The sequence below is a fragment of the Sorex araneus genome, chromosome 2 (assembly GCF_027595985.1).
Source record: "Sorex araneus isolate mSorAra2 chromosome 2, mSorAra2.pri, whole genome shotgun sequence".
Classification (NCBI taxonomy): Eukaryota; Metazoa; Chordata; class Mammalia; order Eulipotyphla; family Soricidae; genus Sorex; species Sorex araneus.
Window position 1 is genome coordinate 154,645,586 of NC_073303.1, and position 17,699 is coordinate 154,663,284.

At 37.8% G+C, this 17,699-nt stretch overlaps 1 protein-coding gene across 1 annotated transcript in view; it reads left to right on the forward strand.

Moving 5' to 3' along the window:
* The first annotated feature begins 1,648 nt into the window (after window positions 1–1,648).
* CBLB (Cbl proto-oncogene B) overlaps window positions 1,649–17,699 on the forward strand; it is a 214,526-nt gene continuing 198,475 nt past the window's right edge. Inside the window, exons 1-3 of the mRNA XM_004606734.2 lie at window positions 1,649–1,751; window positions 3,106–3,287; window positions 16,384–16,634. Of these exons, the coding sequence (XP_004606791.1) occupies window positions 3,120–3,287; window positions 16,384–16,634 (419 nt within the window). The 5' untranslated portion in view covers window positions 1,649–1,751; window positions 3,106–3,119. The remainder of the gene's footprint in view (window positions 1,752–3,105; window positions 3,288–16,383; window positions 16,635–17,699) is intronic.

A 17,699-nucleotide genomic window follows, 5' to 3' on the forward strand; every position in this document is an offset into this window, starting at 1 on the left:
CATAATTTAACAATTTTGCCTCTGGAAATATACAAAAGACTAATTTAAATGCATAGATATCCTTATGCCCACTGCAGAATTATTTATAGTAACCAAGATATGTAAACAGCCTGAACATAAGTGATTGTTAGAGAATGTTGGATATATACAGCCACACACACAAAGAATACTATTTAATCACGGAAAGAAAAGAAACTGTGCCATTGGTGGTAACATGATGAACCTTGAGGGTATTATGCTAAGGGAAGTAAGACAGGGAGAGACAAATTCCTTGTGATTTCACAGCTAATATAAGAAATATAAAACATAAAATCTTATAGAAAGAAAACTTATTGGTGATTACCAGATAGGTGAAGGGTTGTGGGGCTAAGTAAAATGGGTAAAGGGAACCAACAGGTACAGACTTCTGTAAGTTATAAAATAAACCTAGGACATGTAATTTGCAGCCTGCGACTAATCTATAAGTTGCTGCACATTTACAAGTTATTATAAGATGGTAAAAAGAATCATTGTGATGATAATTTTGCAATGTATGCAAATATCCAGTCGTTATGTTGTACACTTCAATGATGGATGTGAATCAAACTTAAAAAATGCCAGCGAGATGAGATGTATGCCTTGCTAATGGTATAAGGATAGATTCACGGACAGATTAAAAATGCTGGTATAGAATTTCAGATACAATAAGGTTTTTTGTATGATGGAGTAAAGTCTATGCAAAGGTGATTCAGATAAAATACAAAACCTGTTTCTTTTCAGTCATTTATGCAGAAACTCGTACTAAATAATAAAGGGTGAACTCCATGGTTTTCTTCTCCTTTCTTTTTTTACCCCCAATTGTCCTTTCTAGACATGATTAGCAGAAGCTTCGTCCAGCATTGTCATCTACCTGCTTCCTCTTAGGTTTGATGCTTGATCTGCAATCCCACTAGAAAGAACTAAGAGTAAAAGGGAAGCACTTGGAAATTGGGGAAGCTCTGGTTAGTGATCACATGCTAACCTCAGACTCCTAAAAGTGAGGTTTATATTTCATTTTAGAAGCTTGGTGACTACTCCTCTCTTTTGATAGCCATCAAGAAGCAATGCCTTAGACCGGTTTGGCTGCCGTCCTTGGCAGAAGAGTTTGGCAGCCCTAGGGAGATGGAATTCTTCAGTCTAGGATCCTCCCCGATTAAAGAAGCTACACCCTCTTAGCCTCTACTCGGTTGCTATGAAACAAAAGACTAGGAAGGTGAGCAAAGCAGGAAGTCCCGCCTTTTAGTCAGCTTCGGCTCCCGCTCCCAACGCTCACGCCCACCAGCCCACTCCTCATTGGTCAGCTTCTTACAGCCATGCATCCCTCTCCCATTTCCTTTCCCTTTGCCACTTCTGTGCCCGAGTGAGTCTAGCTCGCCTTCTGTCCCACCGCGTTCCATTCCACTCGGGACCTGCGGCGAGCGGGCCTTCCTCTGGGGCCATTGTGTACTGTGGAAGACGTGGACGGGGTGGTAGTCCGAGGACGGCCGCCTCCCGCCCATTGGCGTGACTGGCTGTCAGGCAGTGCACGGGCGCTCGGGAATGGTGGAGCGGCGCAAGGCCCCGCCCCCGGCCCCGCCCCGCGCCCGCTCCGTCTGTGTGCGTGTGTGTGTGTGTGTATTTCACAGGGGTGGGGTGTCCAGCGAGTGGTCTCCTCCAGCTAGTGCTGCTGCGGCGTCCCGCGGCCTCCCGGAGAGTCGGGCGGGAGGGCAGAGCGGGTGTGGAGTGCCTGGACGGTAAATTGTTGCGTTTCCCCGGTCTCGGTGCTCCGCGTTCTGGGGGGCTCCTTCTTCGGGGAGCGTGCTTTTCACGGCGATTCCACACACACCCTGCTCGGGCGCCCCCCGCACCCGGGGTCTGCGCGTGTCTGGGTCGGAGCCGCGCACACGCGTGTCTCGGGACAGCCCACGGCCACGCGAGGCCGGGAGGGAGCGGGGCCCCGGGGAGGCTCGCTGCTGCTGCTTTCCGGCGGAGGGGCCCGGGGGGCAGCCAGGCGCGGGCTACGGAAGGAGAGGGGACAGCCCCGGGTTCCAGCTGCTGTCGCTGCCGCCGTCACAGTTTGAAGAGGGTTATTTAAAGACCGGAACCTTGGCTAAGGCCAGGCTGGGGGGTGGGGGGGAGGAGAAAGAGGGGGTAAAAGGAGACGGGTGGCTGGATCCCAGGCTGCCGGGAGAGCGTCGGGCGGCCACTCGGGAGCCGACTGCCGAGCGCCCGAGGCGCTGGGTGACTGCAGGGACTGGAGGCGCCAGGGGGAGATACTTTGTCGTCTGTCTGTCCACCTTCCTCCGCTCAGCTGAAGTCCAAGACTGGCAGGGGAGGGGCCTGAGGTCGGAGAGGGCACCGACGTCCCGAGAAACAAAGCTTTGGACAGCCTCGGGTGAAATGAGAGGCTGGGAGCGACGGGAGTGAACTCTCTCCTCCTTTCTGCGCCGGATCCTGTCAGTCTCACCCTCTCTTTTTCACAAATGAGTTGGTGGCTCCTCGGTGTCTTTGGCTTTTAACTTGAGATCACTCGTCCTGCATGTGTTTCAAGAACTGTGTCCGCGTGCCCACCTTCATGTGTCCTTCCTGGGTGCTTTGAAGGGGCCAAATGTTCGTCCTAAGGTCTTTGTTGACAGCGGACGCGTCCCTCAGCTCCTGTTGAATGCTCTTTATGTTTATATAACTTGGAGAATTCTGAGAGTGAAAGTAAGATTTTGTTGGAGTTAGTGTTCTCTAAAGGGGTCCAGATCTCAAATTTGGGGAGGGAGAACATTGTGTTACCAAGTTAGTTCCTGGGGTTGGGCGGGGGACGCATAATGTGAGTTGATTTTTGTTGTGAGTTGGTATTATTGGAGACTTTGCTACTTGAAACGTGAGGAAGATGCATCTCCTTAAAACTCTTGGTATTCCAAAGCAAATCTAGGGTCATGGCTTCTAAATCCGCCATGTGTAAAGATAGAGCAAATTCACATGGTCAGTTGAGTATGTAACCCATACTTTTGTCCCATTGATGCAGTGACATGTAGTAGGTGTAAATTAATCTGTTCAGTTTTCTGTTGCATAAGTATTTTCATGACTAACTTTTACTTTTTTTCTTTTTTTTCAAAGAACCTAGGATCCAGATGGCAAATTCTATGAATGGCCGGAATCCTGGTGGTCGAGGAGGAAACCCAAGAAAAGGGCGAATTTTAGGTATTATTGATGCTATTCAGGATGCAGTTGGGCCCCCTAAACAAGCAGCAGCTGATCGCAGGACCGTGGAGAAAACTTGGAAACTTATGGACAAAGTGGTAAGTTCTGTTTGTCTTATTTATCTATATGGTTTCTCCAGATTTCTACTGTTAATAATAAAAGTTATGGTAACAGCTTTTCAATTTGGATTCATCACTTTTTTTTTTTTAACACTCACTCTCCTTTGAAAAGTTGGATTCAGAGCAAACACTTTGCAAAACAAAACAACAAAAACTTTTGCCCTAGTCTTCAAGGTTCAAAGTTCCCCTATAAATTCAAATACACAAAGTTTTACTGTTGGCTACATTTTGTTGGTGCATGGCCATAGAATAGATTGGAAATGTTTCTTCTTTCTTAAGTTGTGTTGCTGTTGGATGTAAAAAAGCATGTTAGTAAGTTATTTTTAAAAAGTGAGTGATGGACTAAGACTAGTCATGAAACCACAGTGTATACTGCTGAGAAAATTTACAGGGGAAAGAACAAGAAGAGTACTTAAGAAAGGAAGCAGTATTTAAGAGTTTCCATTTTCAGCTTTGAGAATTCATCTTCATTAAGAAACTTTTTTTTTTTGTTGTTAATGGTAGAGTTACAGTTTCTTTCATCTACTATTCCATTTTGAAACAGGAAACCTTTTCGATTGCTCGTTGTTTATTGTGAAAGGAAAATTTATGAAGGAGGTGGTGGAGCTGAAAGTATCAGAAACCCCTGTGGTTTCTGCATGTAGCTTTCAGATGAGCTACAATTTCATGAGAAGAAGTCTAGCTGGAGTCAGTACCCAGAAAAGTCTAGGCAATTTTCACAGGGGTCAGCTAAGGAAATTGTTATAGTTGGTATCCTATTTCATTCTTAAATAGGATTATGAAAAGAAATACTTAATTTTTTTTTGTGTGTGGAAAATTCCCCCTCATTAATGGCAGATTTGGGACACTTTATGATTTTATTTCTATGTTTGGGCTAGCTTTAAATTTAGTTTTGCAAACTTATTTAATTGCATAAATGATTATGCACATGTAAGGATGAGTTAAAAGCTACATGAAAATACTTTGTTGTAGTCACCTTTACTTTTGTGTGTGACACTATGCAAATAGTTGCTCTGTCAGTGGTATTAGAATACTGGAAGGAGAAATGATTTACTATATTTTCATATAGCCTTTTGAAAATACAGATGGATCAATGAACATTTATCATTCTGTGACCAGTGGTGCTGGGGAAAGACCTGTTATTATATGGGCCACGAGCCAGAATGTTTTTGCCAGAAAAGTATCCTTAGTTTTGCTCTTCAGTGTGACCTATTTAAGATTCTGCCAGTGTATTCAAATTGTTATATTAAAGTGCTCTAGACAGAATGATGTCATAGTATCAGAACATTATAACTTGCTCCTTGAGGTCAGGTTTTGATTTTAGCATTGGATACTTAAGTTTGAGAAGTGTGCAATTGGAAAAATTACATCTATTTGGCAGTCATAGTAGAAATTGTTTTTGATTTTCTAGTGAAGGTAATTGAAGGTCAGTTTCTTTGCTTAAATCATTAGTTAGGCATAAAAGAAGGAATTCAAGGATTTGGGCTTATAAGAGTGGGTGACAAATGGATACAGTTCTACAATGAGTCTGCTCCTTCCATCTTACTCCCTTCTTTGTGTGGCCATGATTTAGTACATTTGTGAGTGAATGTTAGAACATCCAATGAAGAAGATTTATGTAAGGAAGTGGTGAGCCATAGTTTATACAAAGCCATTATTTTTGAACTGTTAAAAAATATGTGCATGATTTTGGTTTGTAATTGATTTTTAACATAAGTTGTATCCACTTTTAATTGTTTTACCATGGGTTATGGTGAAATAGATGGTCATTTGATAGTTGTTTCTACTACTGTTGATTTTATTAACCCTTTTGTGGGTTTGGGGTTAGCCTCTCCAATTGAGAAACTTAACTCACAAGGAAATCTATTATCTAAAATCTCTACTTAGTGGAATTCAGCTGCAGGTTTTGGCAAAGGTGAATTTTATGGCTTTCACTATTCATCTTCATGACTTGTCAAGGATGAAATTGGTTCATGTGTGAATGCATCTGTGGGCTTTATGGAGGGAAATCCCAAAAATCATAGAAGAATTTAGAGTGTGTATCATTACTAAGTAATAAAAAATCATCAATACTTATTGATTGTAAATATGTTCAACTCTGAAATGTAGAAGCATACCCCACATCTGTTTACCTTTGTCAGTGGTGAAGGAAGTGGTTCACAAATGAACATTGTCTTGGTGATGATGACATCAGGACCTTTATCATCACTCCAAATGTTAATTCCTTGACACATTACTTATTTTATAAAATAACTACAATTACCAGACTTTGGTTTGTGGATGACAGAACATAGTAACTTTTAAGTTTAACTTATAGTTATAGAAAGGGCATGGTTAAGTGTTTAGCTGGCATTTTTCTTTCTGAAGTTTCTTCAAAAAGGTCAGACATTAGACATGTAACTGTGAAAACAAGTTTCAAGTTTAGTATGTCTCAGCTTCATACAAAATATATTATTCTCAGGGGATAAGAAACAGTCTTAAACTGTAGGAGAAATAACTAGTAAGTGAGTCATTTCATTCTGCTTTAGTCTCTAGAAATTATAACTGTCAAATGAGATTCTAATTTCAACTTATTGTTATGCTTCCAGAAGGTAGACTTTCTATGCAAGGCCATGGAGAGCAGGAGGGATTAATTGTTCAGTTGTACTCCTTGTAAGATGTAAGATATTTTGTAATGAAACATTGGTAGCACAGAGTTAGTGTAATGTGCTTATTAAGAAGAAAAAAGTAGCATATCCTAAAGCATTCCAGTAACATACACTCTATGAGTTTAGCTCTGTGTATCAGTATTAAGTCAGTAGCTAACTCAAGTCTCTTTAATTGAGTGGATGGTTATTTATAACAGTGTTGGAACTATTATTCATGAATGAACATCTAGATACAAAAATATCTGAGTTGTGTAGTCTGTTCAAAAGCCATTATAGGGGCTGTAAGTACAGTACTGTGGGTAAGGTGTTTTCCTTGCACTTGGCTGACCCAGCATTTGATTCCGGGCATTCATATGGACCCCCAACCGCCACCAGCAATAATTCCTTAGTGCAGAGCCAGGAGTAACATCTAGCCCACAAACCAAATCAAACAAACATACAAACAAGACCCCCCCCCCCAAAAAAAAAAAGCTATTAGAGAATTGGAATTTTCTGAACAGTAAACGTTTATTTATTATGTGTCAGCCTACTACTGGGAATGAAAAACTAGACAGACCATAACTGCCCTTGACATATCAAGATGCCCAGAGAGTCAACCAGACGAAGAAATAATTTTCATGTAATGTGGAACGGGCTGTGAAGCAGACCTGTACAAAGAAAGTACAGTGGGCACAAAGTAGATGATATCCACCTTTTTCTGGCCACTGTTTCGACAGTTCTCTGTCTGAATTCTGCTGGCCATTGCCTTCAGGAACAACTTTATTTACTCTTATTGGAAATGCTGAGGTTAGAGTAAGAAAATGATCACTAATCAGTATGCTAGGAATGATCATTTATTATTGTGAGTTTCCTGAGCATGTTTTTCATAAGTTTCTTGGCCAGGTGATAGCAAATAGAAGAAACACTGCTTCCACTTAATAGATACTAAATGAGCTGGGCTTCCATGGATGTTTAGGAAATTTAAAATAACTAGTTAATGCCAAAGAGCAAAGCGAATTGAATACCTGCCTAGTTTTTTTTCCTCTTGTCTTGCTGTCCTTGTCATTTAAAATTACATTTCCAAGAAAGAATTTGAAAAGCATTTGAAAAGTGATGATGCCAGATAGCTTTTTCTTGCCTTTTACGTTCAGCGCATTTAAGTATATTTGTCAAGTTTGGAACATACTTCTTTCTGTCTTTATAATATCTCTGTAGCTATACTGTCCTTTAAGTTTGGTAGTTAAAGGTATGTAGATTACTTATATAAGATATCAAGAAGAAGAATACATTTTCTAATTTGAGTATCTCATACCTCTGAAAGATACTGCATGTGAGTAAAAGAGTGTTTGGATTTTTTTTTTTCTTATTTTGAGATTACCTTTCTTTGGCTTTTGGTAGTGGTTATTATTGCTATTTTTAAATTCTTCATGTATTTATTTCTCATTGAAATTGCACTTGTTGGAAGAATCATGGATCCTGTGAACTTAGATAGGCAGTAATAGTATAGGAGTTCTATAGACAGTTTTATGTGAGTTAGATTTTTAAATTCTTGCTGACATAAATAAAGTGATTTCAGAATTTATTACTTTTCACTTCTTGGATAAAGCTTTGGTAAAATAGAATTTTAAAACATCCCAGCAAGAATTACTTCGGTTAATTCTTTTGGTGAAAGACCTAGGTTTAATAGAAGTTTTGCTCATTCTTTTAACTCATGAAATTTTCACTATTCATATTTTGAAAAAGCAGCTTCCCTTTTTTTCAGAATTGCATTATGTACTGTTGATTTCATTATTCATTTATCAATTCCAACTATGAAAAGATAGTTATTCATAAATAATGCCTTTTGGAAAGATGAAATAAGTGCTGTGAGCTGTGATATGGTGTAAATGGAGCAGTGTGACATAGTGTAGGAGAGAGGACAATGTTCTTTGCCAGGATGAAGAATTGGTTTTGAATGCAACATGGTGAAATGATTATCCTGTTGATCATTAGGGGAAATCTGGATTCTGGAATAGTGAAGGACACATCGTGTTCAACGGACACTAGGTGTAACGAATTGTTGATTCAGGCAAGTTAGAAAAGAGGAAGAGGTTTTGACTGTGGTATCAAGGAATTGTGGATTTTCTTTATTAGATATAGAACCATTTGAGTCTTTTAAACCGAGTGGGAAATACATATCAAATATATCCACAGCAGATTGTGCTGTGTATAATATATCCACAGCAGGTTGTGCTGTGGATATATTATATTTCTTAACTCTAGAAATTATGCTTTAAAAGAAAAGAAACCTAAGAAAGAGTACTGGTCAAGAGAAATTAACACAGACTGAGCCAGATATAATAAACAACTGATATTGAGAATTGGCAAGTGTAACAAGTATTGGTTAAGTATATGAGTTATTTTGAAGACCAAATATGTAGTTCTTATTGACCCTTCAGAGATAGAGGATGAAAGAAAAGGTGAAATGAAAGTGACTCTTGAGGTTTTCAGCCTCGTTGACTCTGAAGGCAGTGATGCCCTTAATGAGATAAGGAACCTAAGAAGAAAAAGAGGAAGTTTGGGAACTGGTGCATAATAAGTTTGTTTTTAACCATATTACATTTGACATGCCAGAGTGAAGTTCATTTTCAATTTAGTTTTATTGTTCAAGTCAGAAGTTATACTAGAGACATATATTTGATAGATATGCCCAGAGAGGCAGTATATAAAGCTGTGTAGAAGAAACATTTGCAAGGTAGAGTGAAAAGTGAGAGCCAGACAAAAACATTAGATACTTGAATTAGGTATTTGTTTGCTTTGGGTTTTGAGCCACACTCTGTTTACGCCTGGCTCAGCTCTCTGGGATCATTGCTGGCAGTGCTCAGGGAGCCAGATATGTGTCAAGGATTGAACTGGGTAGAACACATGCAAGCAAGTGCCTAAATTCCAGTACTGTCTCTCTGGCTCCCAAATTTGTATTTTAAATGACACCCAGTGATGCTCAGGGCTAACTTCCTGACACTGCTCAGGGATCACTCCTGGTGGTACTCAGGAGACTGAATGCGCTGCTGGGTATTAAACCCAGGTTGGCCACCAAGGAGCCAGTGGTCCTATCCACTGAACTAGCTCTTCACCTCTATGGGAGGTTTTTACGAGCAGAGACAATGGCAGGAGGTAGGAAGAGTTAGAATATATAGGTCGCTTAGGGAGAACTAGCATCACAAAAGAGATACTTTGATGTTTTGAGAAAATTGAGTTTAAATGCATATGGAGAAAACATGAAGGGGAAATTTTTAGTCACAAATTTCATTAATAGAGGTTTTATGGACCTTCCAGAGTAGTTTCACCTGTGTGATGGGTCTGTGTTGAAAAAAAAGATTGTGAGTTATTTAAAAATTGTTCTTGAACTATGACAACTAATGAAAAGAATCCTGCTCTGTGTGTGTGTGTGTGTGTGTGTGTGTGTGTGTGTGTGTGTGATCATAATTTGGTGTTTGGTGTGAATAGGAGAGAATCATGGATTGAATAGAGGGGATTGATTGAAGATGAAGAGGGAGAAAAGGTAATTAATAAATTGGGATCCAATTTATGATATGACTAAGAACAAGTAGAAGAGTCAAGTTCTGTCAATAACTGTCATTTCCACCTCATGAGGATGGACATTAGAGATATTCAGAACATTTCTGAGGGAATTTGTAAACTTTATGTTGGATTGTCAGAAATAAATTTAAGGCATAACATCTCTGATATTCAAATTTGTTTTAAAACAATATGGAACAGGTAATATTCTTTTTATTTAAAAAAAAGAGGATTGTTCCTGGTGGTTTGGGCCTCAGGGTTTGATGTTTGGCAAGAGGATACTCAGGCTGGTGGTACTCAGGAACTCTTGGAGCAATATCTGATGGTACTCAGGGATTGCTGGTGCTGGCAGTGGATAGGCATATGTGGTACAGGGGAATCAAACTCGGGGCCTCACACATGCCAGGAATGTTCATGGCCAGTTGAGTGGTCCCCTCCCCTGCTATTTCCCCTTTTTGGAAGTTGTGAGGCCTAAACTTAGTTCTCAGGTTTGTCAGGACTAAATTCTATTTATGTGACTACTGAATACTGATGTATGGTTGTCAGGGCTAAATTCTATATATGTGAATACTTAATACTGAAGTAAGGTTGTCAGGACTAAATTCTATGTGTGTGTGTACTGACTGAGTACTGAGATACCGATGCCTCCTGAAGAGTAGTCTCTTGGGCTTAGTTGTATTTCTTGCAAAAAAGTGTTCCAAACTTTTTTTGGGTTTCAGGTAATGTGGAGAACATTATGGGCTAAAAGAATCTTTAATGATTCCCTATAGTTAAATGATGTTGGTTTAATTTTTATACCTTTGCCACATCTGCTGGTATTTTACCATGCTATGCTATAATATAAAATATGAAAGTACAAGAAATACTAAAAAAGCAGTGTAAACTTGGTACTGGGTTCTATAAAGAACACTTTAAATTTTCTATTCTGAAAATTATAGTTCTAAGAAGACACTGGCTCAAGATTATACAACTAGTAAATGCAGATCTGGACTGAGGTTTGATTGATTTTAATATTTATATTCATAGAACAAAAAATTCAAGCACACTGCTCCACAGAATAGTATGATTCTTTTTGAGTGAGACCTTTATCAAAAGGATTTTTACCCTCTTTATTTTAGATGCCTTACACTTCACACTTTGTACTCATAAATACAAAGTTTTTGGATCATTGTATTTAGTATAGGTACCTTATTGTTCTCTTACTTGACTCTGGAGTACTTTGTTTCTGTCCTCCTTGATTGTCTTTTCTCCATCATATATTTATCATATAATAATATGCACAATTCTGTAGTGGATGATGGTGACAAATAAACTCACTGTACTCTCTAGTCTTAAGAGAGAATGTTCTTATTTGGAAGAAATGTGAACAAACAAACATGCAGGTTTTAATTTGCAGTTAATCAACTACTTAATAATTCTTCTTCTGTTAATCTTCCAAAGAAACTTACATTGAAAGTCATAAAGGAATTAGTAGTTTCTTCCAAATCGAAATATATGTTAATATATGGACTCAACTAATTTGCCATGCTTACTTTTAGTTTGCCTAGTAACTATTCTCTGTAGAAATATTGCAATATAAGTTTTGTACTTTTTACATTTTCGTACTGTGTGTATGTTTAGCTTTTATGTACTTAGCAGTGATTTGCTAAAGTGGAAAGAACTTAAAATATTTATAGGTAACTTTTCTCTTAATGCTGCATTTTTCTATAAAACTGCAGTAAGGAATGCCTTGTAACATTGTAGGAGGAGCACAGTGAAGAGATTTTTTAAAAGGGTTCCTAAGCTTTCCTGTAAAAAGGATTTTTTCTTCACTTTTCAGGTACATTATATAACTGAGTATCCCATGAAGTGAGATGTGTTTTATAGTGAAACACTGCTGCAGTACAGACACAATCCCTTACTGTTTCAAGTTTCCATTTGCTTCAGTTAAATTTTCTCATACCTTTGAGGGTCTGGTTTGAACCTTGTACTGTAACTGAACTACTCTTTGTTACATTTTAGTTGGGAATTTTAATTAGGGCACATTCAGAAAACTGCAAGGGTGTTCTAAGAATAATTAATGACTTTGAAGATTCTTGTAGTTCTGGTAAATACTATTTTTATTTGTGCCTTTGCTTTATTTTTTAAATTAATGTTTAAAATTTATTTTTATTTAGTTGAATCACCATGAGATACACAGTTGCAAAGTTGTTCATGATTGGGTTTCAGTCATACACCATCCAACACTCCTCCATTTGCTAGTGCACATTTCCCACCCCACCCCAGTGTCCCTAGTGTCCCCCTCAGCCTGCCTCTATGTCAGGCACTTTGCTTCTCTCTCTCTCTCTCTCTCTCTCTCTCTCTCTCTCTCTCTCTCTCACTCTCTCTCTCTCTCTAGCTCTCGCTCTCGCTCTCGCTCTTGCTCTCTTTCCTATTAGGCATTATCTATCTTTCCTTTTGGCTGTGATTGTATAGTGATTGGTACTCTGTGTTGTGCCTTTGTTTTAATACGGTCAAATACATGTTTGATGTATGCAAGTATTTATGAACTACATATATGGTATGTGTTTATTAGTCATGTGTTTTTATGAATGTGAAAAAATGTGAACATATGCATTGGGCTTCATAGAAGTCTTTAAATTGTATTGGGGAGGAAGCTCAAAAGGGTGGAGCAAATGTGTTGTATGTGGAGTCTATGAATTCCATCTCCAGTAGCATATGGCTCCCTCAGTAAAACTGGCTTTAGCTTTCATTGCTTCTGATTACCGCCTCATTGACCCTTGTGAACCCCAACCCTGCTGGGCAGAGTGGGCTAAAAAACTAGACTTAGGATCATCAGGCCTGTAGTATTGCTAGGAGTGACTCTTGAGCACTGCTGGAGGGGCCCCTTGCCCCCCAAATCTTTACATTTATTTTTAAACAAATGTGATACACAATTGTTTATTTCCAAGAGAGTGCTAAATTCTTAAGCATATGTCCAGACACCAGGGTTCTGAGTAGTGAACTCTGCTGGGGGTGTGGGGGTGGGATGTGTGTGTGTGTGTGTGTGTGTGTATGTGTGTGTGTGTGTGTGTGTGTGTGTATGTGTGTTCATTCTTCATTCCCAGCCATTCTTCTTGGGTTGCTTTTTTTCTGCATTTATTATTTTTATGACAAAAGGAGGGAGTTGTTATGATCCTCTTTGCGCAATAATATTCTTTGTGTAGTTGAAGTCAGGAAGTTTTAAGTCAAGTTTCTTATATATGTGTGTTTTGTCTTTTAGTAAGAAAGTGAAGAGTAAATATACTAAAGGTGCAGTCCTTTTACCTAGCAATTGGTGTCCTGAAAGGTCTGTCATTCCATAATGTGGTTGCAGATTTTTCTTTATGAAAGCTTTCTGTGTTGGGAGCAACTTTCTTTCTCAGGAGTAACTTGGTTATTCCTGGAAGAGATCTAAGTCATTTTAATCTTAACTTGAACCTTGATTTTTTTTTTCCCCTCTTAACATACTTTTTTATTTTAGAAAAGCAGTTTTTCCTCCCCAGCTGGCTTGGGCAGATCCTTCCACATAGTAGGCACTCAATAAATATTTATTGAATTGAATTGGATTTGATCTGCTTCGAAGTCAGAGTCCTGGTGTAAGGTTATTCATTTTCAGCAGCAGCGGCTATCATAAATTACAGAATTTCATATTAATTTAGCTGATGAATTGCATCCTCAGTGCTAGAGAGTAGTTCAGCATAGTATGTTATTCTTTTGCAAGTGCTGAGTTTGAAAACCATGTGAACATATGAGGAACTTGATGAAACTGTCGTCTACTTCAGATGTTCTTTTATACTCACCTACAACATCTTACGTTACCCACTTTGAGACGGCTCCATCACTTCTCTTTTCACATGTTCGCACTGATGCTTTAGCAATTGCATGCTTTTCTGTCTGGAATATAAAGTTCTTTTGCAAATTTGGTTATGTCTTCCTTGACAATCTCATGTAAATGTGAGTGAGCTATTTCTTTTTTTCCTCTAGCACTTTGTAATATTCTCCATTATAGCACTTAAATTCCTCTATAATTACTTTTTAAAGCCACCAGTCATTTTACTCAAAACTTTGAGAACAGGTCCATGATCTATTCCTTTCTATATTCCCCAGGGTCTGAGACAGTACCTGACACAAACTTTTATAGAATTAAGAATGGGGCCTGAAGTTCACCTAAGTTTGCAAGTGGAATAAAATAAAAAAGGTAAATTAGTTTAGCCAGGGATCATTCATTAAATACATAATCCTAATTAAATTGTGATATAGGTAGAAAGATCGGCCCAAGATCCAGAAAATGCAGGCTCTTATGTGCTGAATTAATGCTGTTTTAATAGTCCCTTAATTTTTGTAGTTCTTAGTTTCTTTATCTGAAAAGGGATGGATTGGGCAGGATCTTTACTAAGATCCCTTAGAGCAAGAATTACATTGCTCCGAAGTTAATTATAAAAAGCTAGGTCTCTTCTGCCAGACTTCTTGAGGCAGGAAGTATGTTCTCATCATATATAATTTCCTGGCACTAAGCTCAGTACCTGGTATACAGTAATTATTCAGAAATCTTAAAAAATTAAGCTATAAATTTTCAGGTAGAATTATAATTTAAGCAAAGTGAACAAAATAGTCTTGCAGAGAATAGTAAATTAAAACTCTTAAATAAAAGACAAAGGTTATAGTTACTGATAGAAACCATGCCTTCATTTATGAGATCCTGGGTTCCATCTCCAGCATTGAAAAAAATAATAACATAAAAGAAGAAACTACTTAGAACAGTTATTTGGCATGTCTGAAAAAAATCCCAATGAGGTTTTTTCTTTTTTACCAGGAGAGATGATGAAGCCACACAGAACCCTAGGTTTTTAATTGATCAGCCTGTGACATGTTGTACCAAATTTCATCTTACTAGAATTAAACTATTCTTGCTGTATATTTGTTAGTTTTCCCTTGGCTGCACACAGCAGTGCTCAGGATTTGTTCCTGGCTCTGCGTTCAGGGAACACACCTGGCATTGCTTAGCGAACCATAGGCGACCCCAGGGACTGAACCTGGGTACCTGGGTTTGCTGGATAAAGGCAAATAGGGTTCTTAAAATGAGTGTATCTACTTGTAATAATAATTTTTAGTTTTAAGCATTGATACATTGAGCCCTCTGTCAACCCAAATAAAGTCATTGATGTATTTGAGGTCAACTATAGCTGGTGATCTCAAAATATCACAAAAATGAAAACAGGGAGAAGTCTTCATCAGCACTAGCAACTATACTCTGGTAAAGATTGACATCATTAAATATATTGGTTGCTTTTTTGTGTTATATACTTGAGGAGTGCAATGTTACTGAGCCATGCTTATAATCAAAGTGCCAGTATCCCTCCACTACAGTTCTTTTGCTCTTTTAAGTACATATCCTCAGCTCCTTGGTAACTTCAGTTCTGTTGTTATACACTTCAGTGTATAAGGTTTTGTTTTCGTTGGTTTTTTTTTGTTATCTTACTTTATTTCTTCATATAACACTTATAACTGGGATCATCTATTATGTGTCTTTTTTCTTCTATTTTGCTGAACATGATCCCAAGAGGGGTCCTTCTAAAGAAAAAGATATACAAGCTCCAAAACAAAATTTAGTGTAAAAGTCAGTTATTTTTAAAGGATGAGGAAAATTTGCAATAAGTGATAAACTAAAAAAGAAAAATTGATGAACCATGAAATATCAGAGAAATACTCTGAGTTGGTAAATTTTATCCTTTTGTTTTCTTCCATTGTTCATATGTATAACCATTCCTGGGTGCCACTGGATATGTTTATATTTCCAAATTTGAACTAGATATTGTTTCCATGCTGGCCAGTCAGTGCCAGAGGCATTTGAGTTATTCCTTAAGCCATTTTATCATGACTACAGATAAAAAATTTGAATAGTTAAAGAAGTGACCATATATCTCACATGAACCTTTTACAAATGCCAAACTAAATGTATCTCCAACTCTAATTCCCATTAACCAGATTCCAAGTGTTCACCTGGGGCCATAATGCTAGACAGTAGAAGATTAGGTGGGATAGAAGGGAAGTTGTACTGGGAAAGACACATGTCTTAACTAATTTTGATGAAAATTTATGGCTTTTGAAGTTTTATTCTATATCTATATGTGCACATAGACGCTATGTGAGAGGGCCTTTGAAGAGATCCACGTATTTGAAAGTCCTTCAAGCTTATTTTCAGTACCTGCTTAGTAAATCTGCTGTCATGTGTGCATTTTGCATATGTAAATAAGAATCCTATACCTCCACACTGCATACTTTTGTACAACCTCTAAGTGATTTTGTGAAAAGAAATCTTTGGATAGTTCCAGCTTCCCTTGAATAGTAAGAATCAAATAGCTTAGTTTATTTTGACTAAATCACATGAATAGTTGAAGTCAATATAGCAGTTCATTGACTCTCTTTTTTTGCTGGAAGGAGGTACTTTCATATCTGCAGCAACTTCAGTGCCTGGGTGGCACCTGAATGAATGACTGAACCGTTATGTAACACATGTTTATGGGCGTGAGAGATAATATGGGGAGGTGGAAAAGACTCGTTCTGACCTGACAACCCATTTACTACTTAATAACTCAGTTATTAAAGTCGCAACTCTTTGTTTCATTCTCCTCAGGGTTCAGAAACAATATACCAAAACACTAATTAAAATCTATGAAAGAGCTTTAGCTGGGAGTTCAGTGTAGTAGAAAAGATACCTAATGAGGGGCGGGGGGGGGGGATGTAAAAAGATAAATAAATGGGAGAATCTGTTTGAAGAAATAATACATACTTTGATGGTTTTATAGAATTGAATGATTTTTAGATTTTTGTACAAATTCAGGTGTTTTGAATCATGTGAAAATGTCATAATATTTTGACTTTGTTTTTAGGTCAGACTCTGTCAAAATCCAAAACTTCAGTTGAAAAATAGCCCACCATATATACTTGATATTTTACCTGATACATATCAGCATTTGCGACTTATATTGAGTAAATATGATGACAACCAGAAGCTTGCCCAACTCAGTGAGAATGAATATTTTAAAATCTACATTGATAGTCTTATGAAAAAGTCAAAACGTGCAATAAGACTTTTTAAAGAAGGCAAGGAAAGGATGTATGAAGAACAGTCGCAGGACAGGTAAGAGCACTTTTGGTTTTTATTTTTCTAGTGTAAGGTCGTCTGTGTTACATTTTGCTTCATAACATATATGTCACTGTGTATTTGTTTTGGGGAAACAAATGTTGTATTTCCTTGATGTTCTTCTTGTCATAATTTTATGATAATAGTATATTAGAGAGCAGGTCAACTTTTTAGTCTTTATATTTCAGAGAAATTTTAGGAAAAAAATTGCTGAGTAAGTCGAGTTCCCATAGACCTTTGTTATTCCCCACATTCATGTGCAGTTTTTCTTAATAACAGCTTGCATAGTGAGTTACTTATGAAATTTGAAAAATGTACATAGCTTCCATTACAGTATCATAGAATAGTCTGTTTTTCCACCCATTCATTGCCTCTCTGCCTCCATGCCTGCACTAGAAACATCATGACCTATTGGCACTCATCTTTTTACTGTCCCTAGAGTTTTCTTTTTTTTCAAAATGTCAAAAAGTTTGAATCATTTAATCTTACATATATGTTTATGTATAATTTTTTAAATTGACTTCTTTTTACCTAACAATATTTAAAATTTCTCTGTGTCTTCTTGTAGTATAATAGTTCCTTTCTTTTCATCACGGAGTAAAACTTCATTCCTTGAATGTACCACAGTTTATATATATATATATTCATCTAATGAAGGACTGTTGGTTGCTCTCAGCTACTTTCAGCTACATAAAACTGCAACACATATTCATATGCAACCTTTGATGTGGATATAAACTTTTATCTGATTTGTGTAAATACCTAGGAACTTGATTGCTTGATATTTTGGTGATAAGATGTTTATCTTTGTAAAGAACTGAACAGTGTTACTAAGTTGCTATGTTTTCATTGTCTTCATCAGTGAAAGAGAGTTGATTTTGCCCTGCATTCACTAGTATCTGGTATAAAAATTACTTTAAGATGTACTCTTAGAGGTTGGAGTGATAGTCTGGTGTGGGTAGGGTGCTTACCTACCAAGGTAAACACACGGTTGACCTGGGTTCAACCTCTGGGTCACATATGTTCCCCTAAGCCCTGCTTGTTGTGATCTTTGAGTACTAA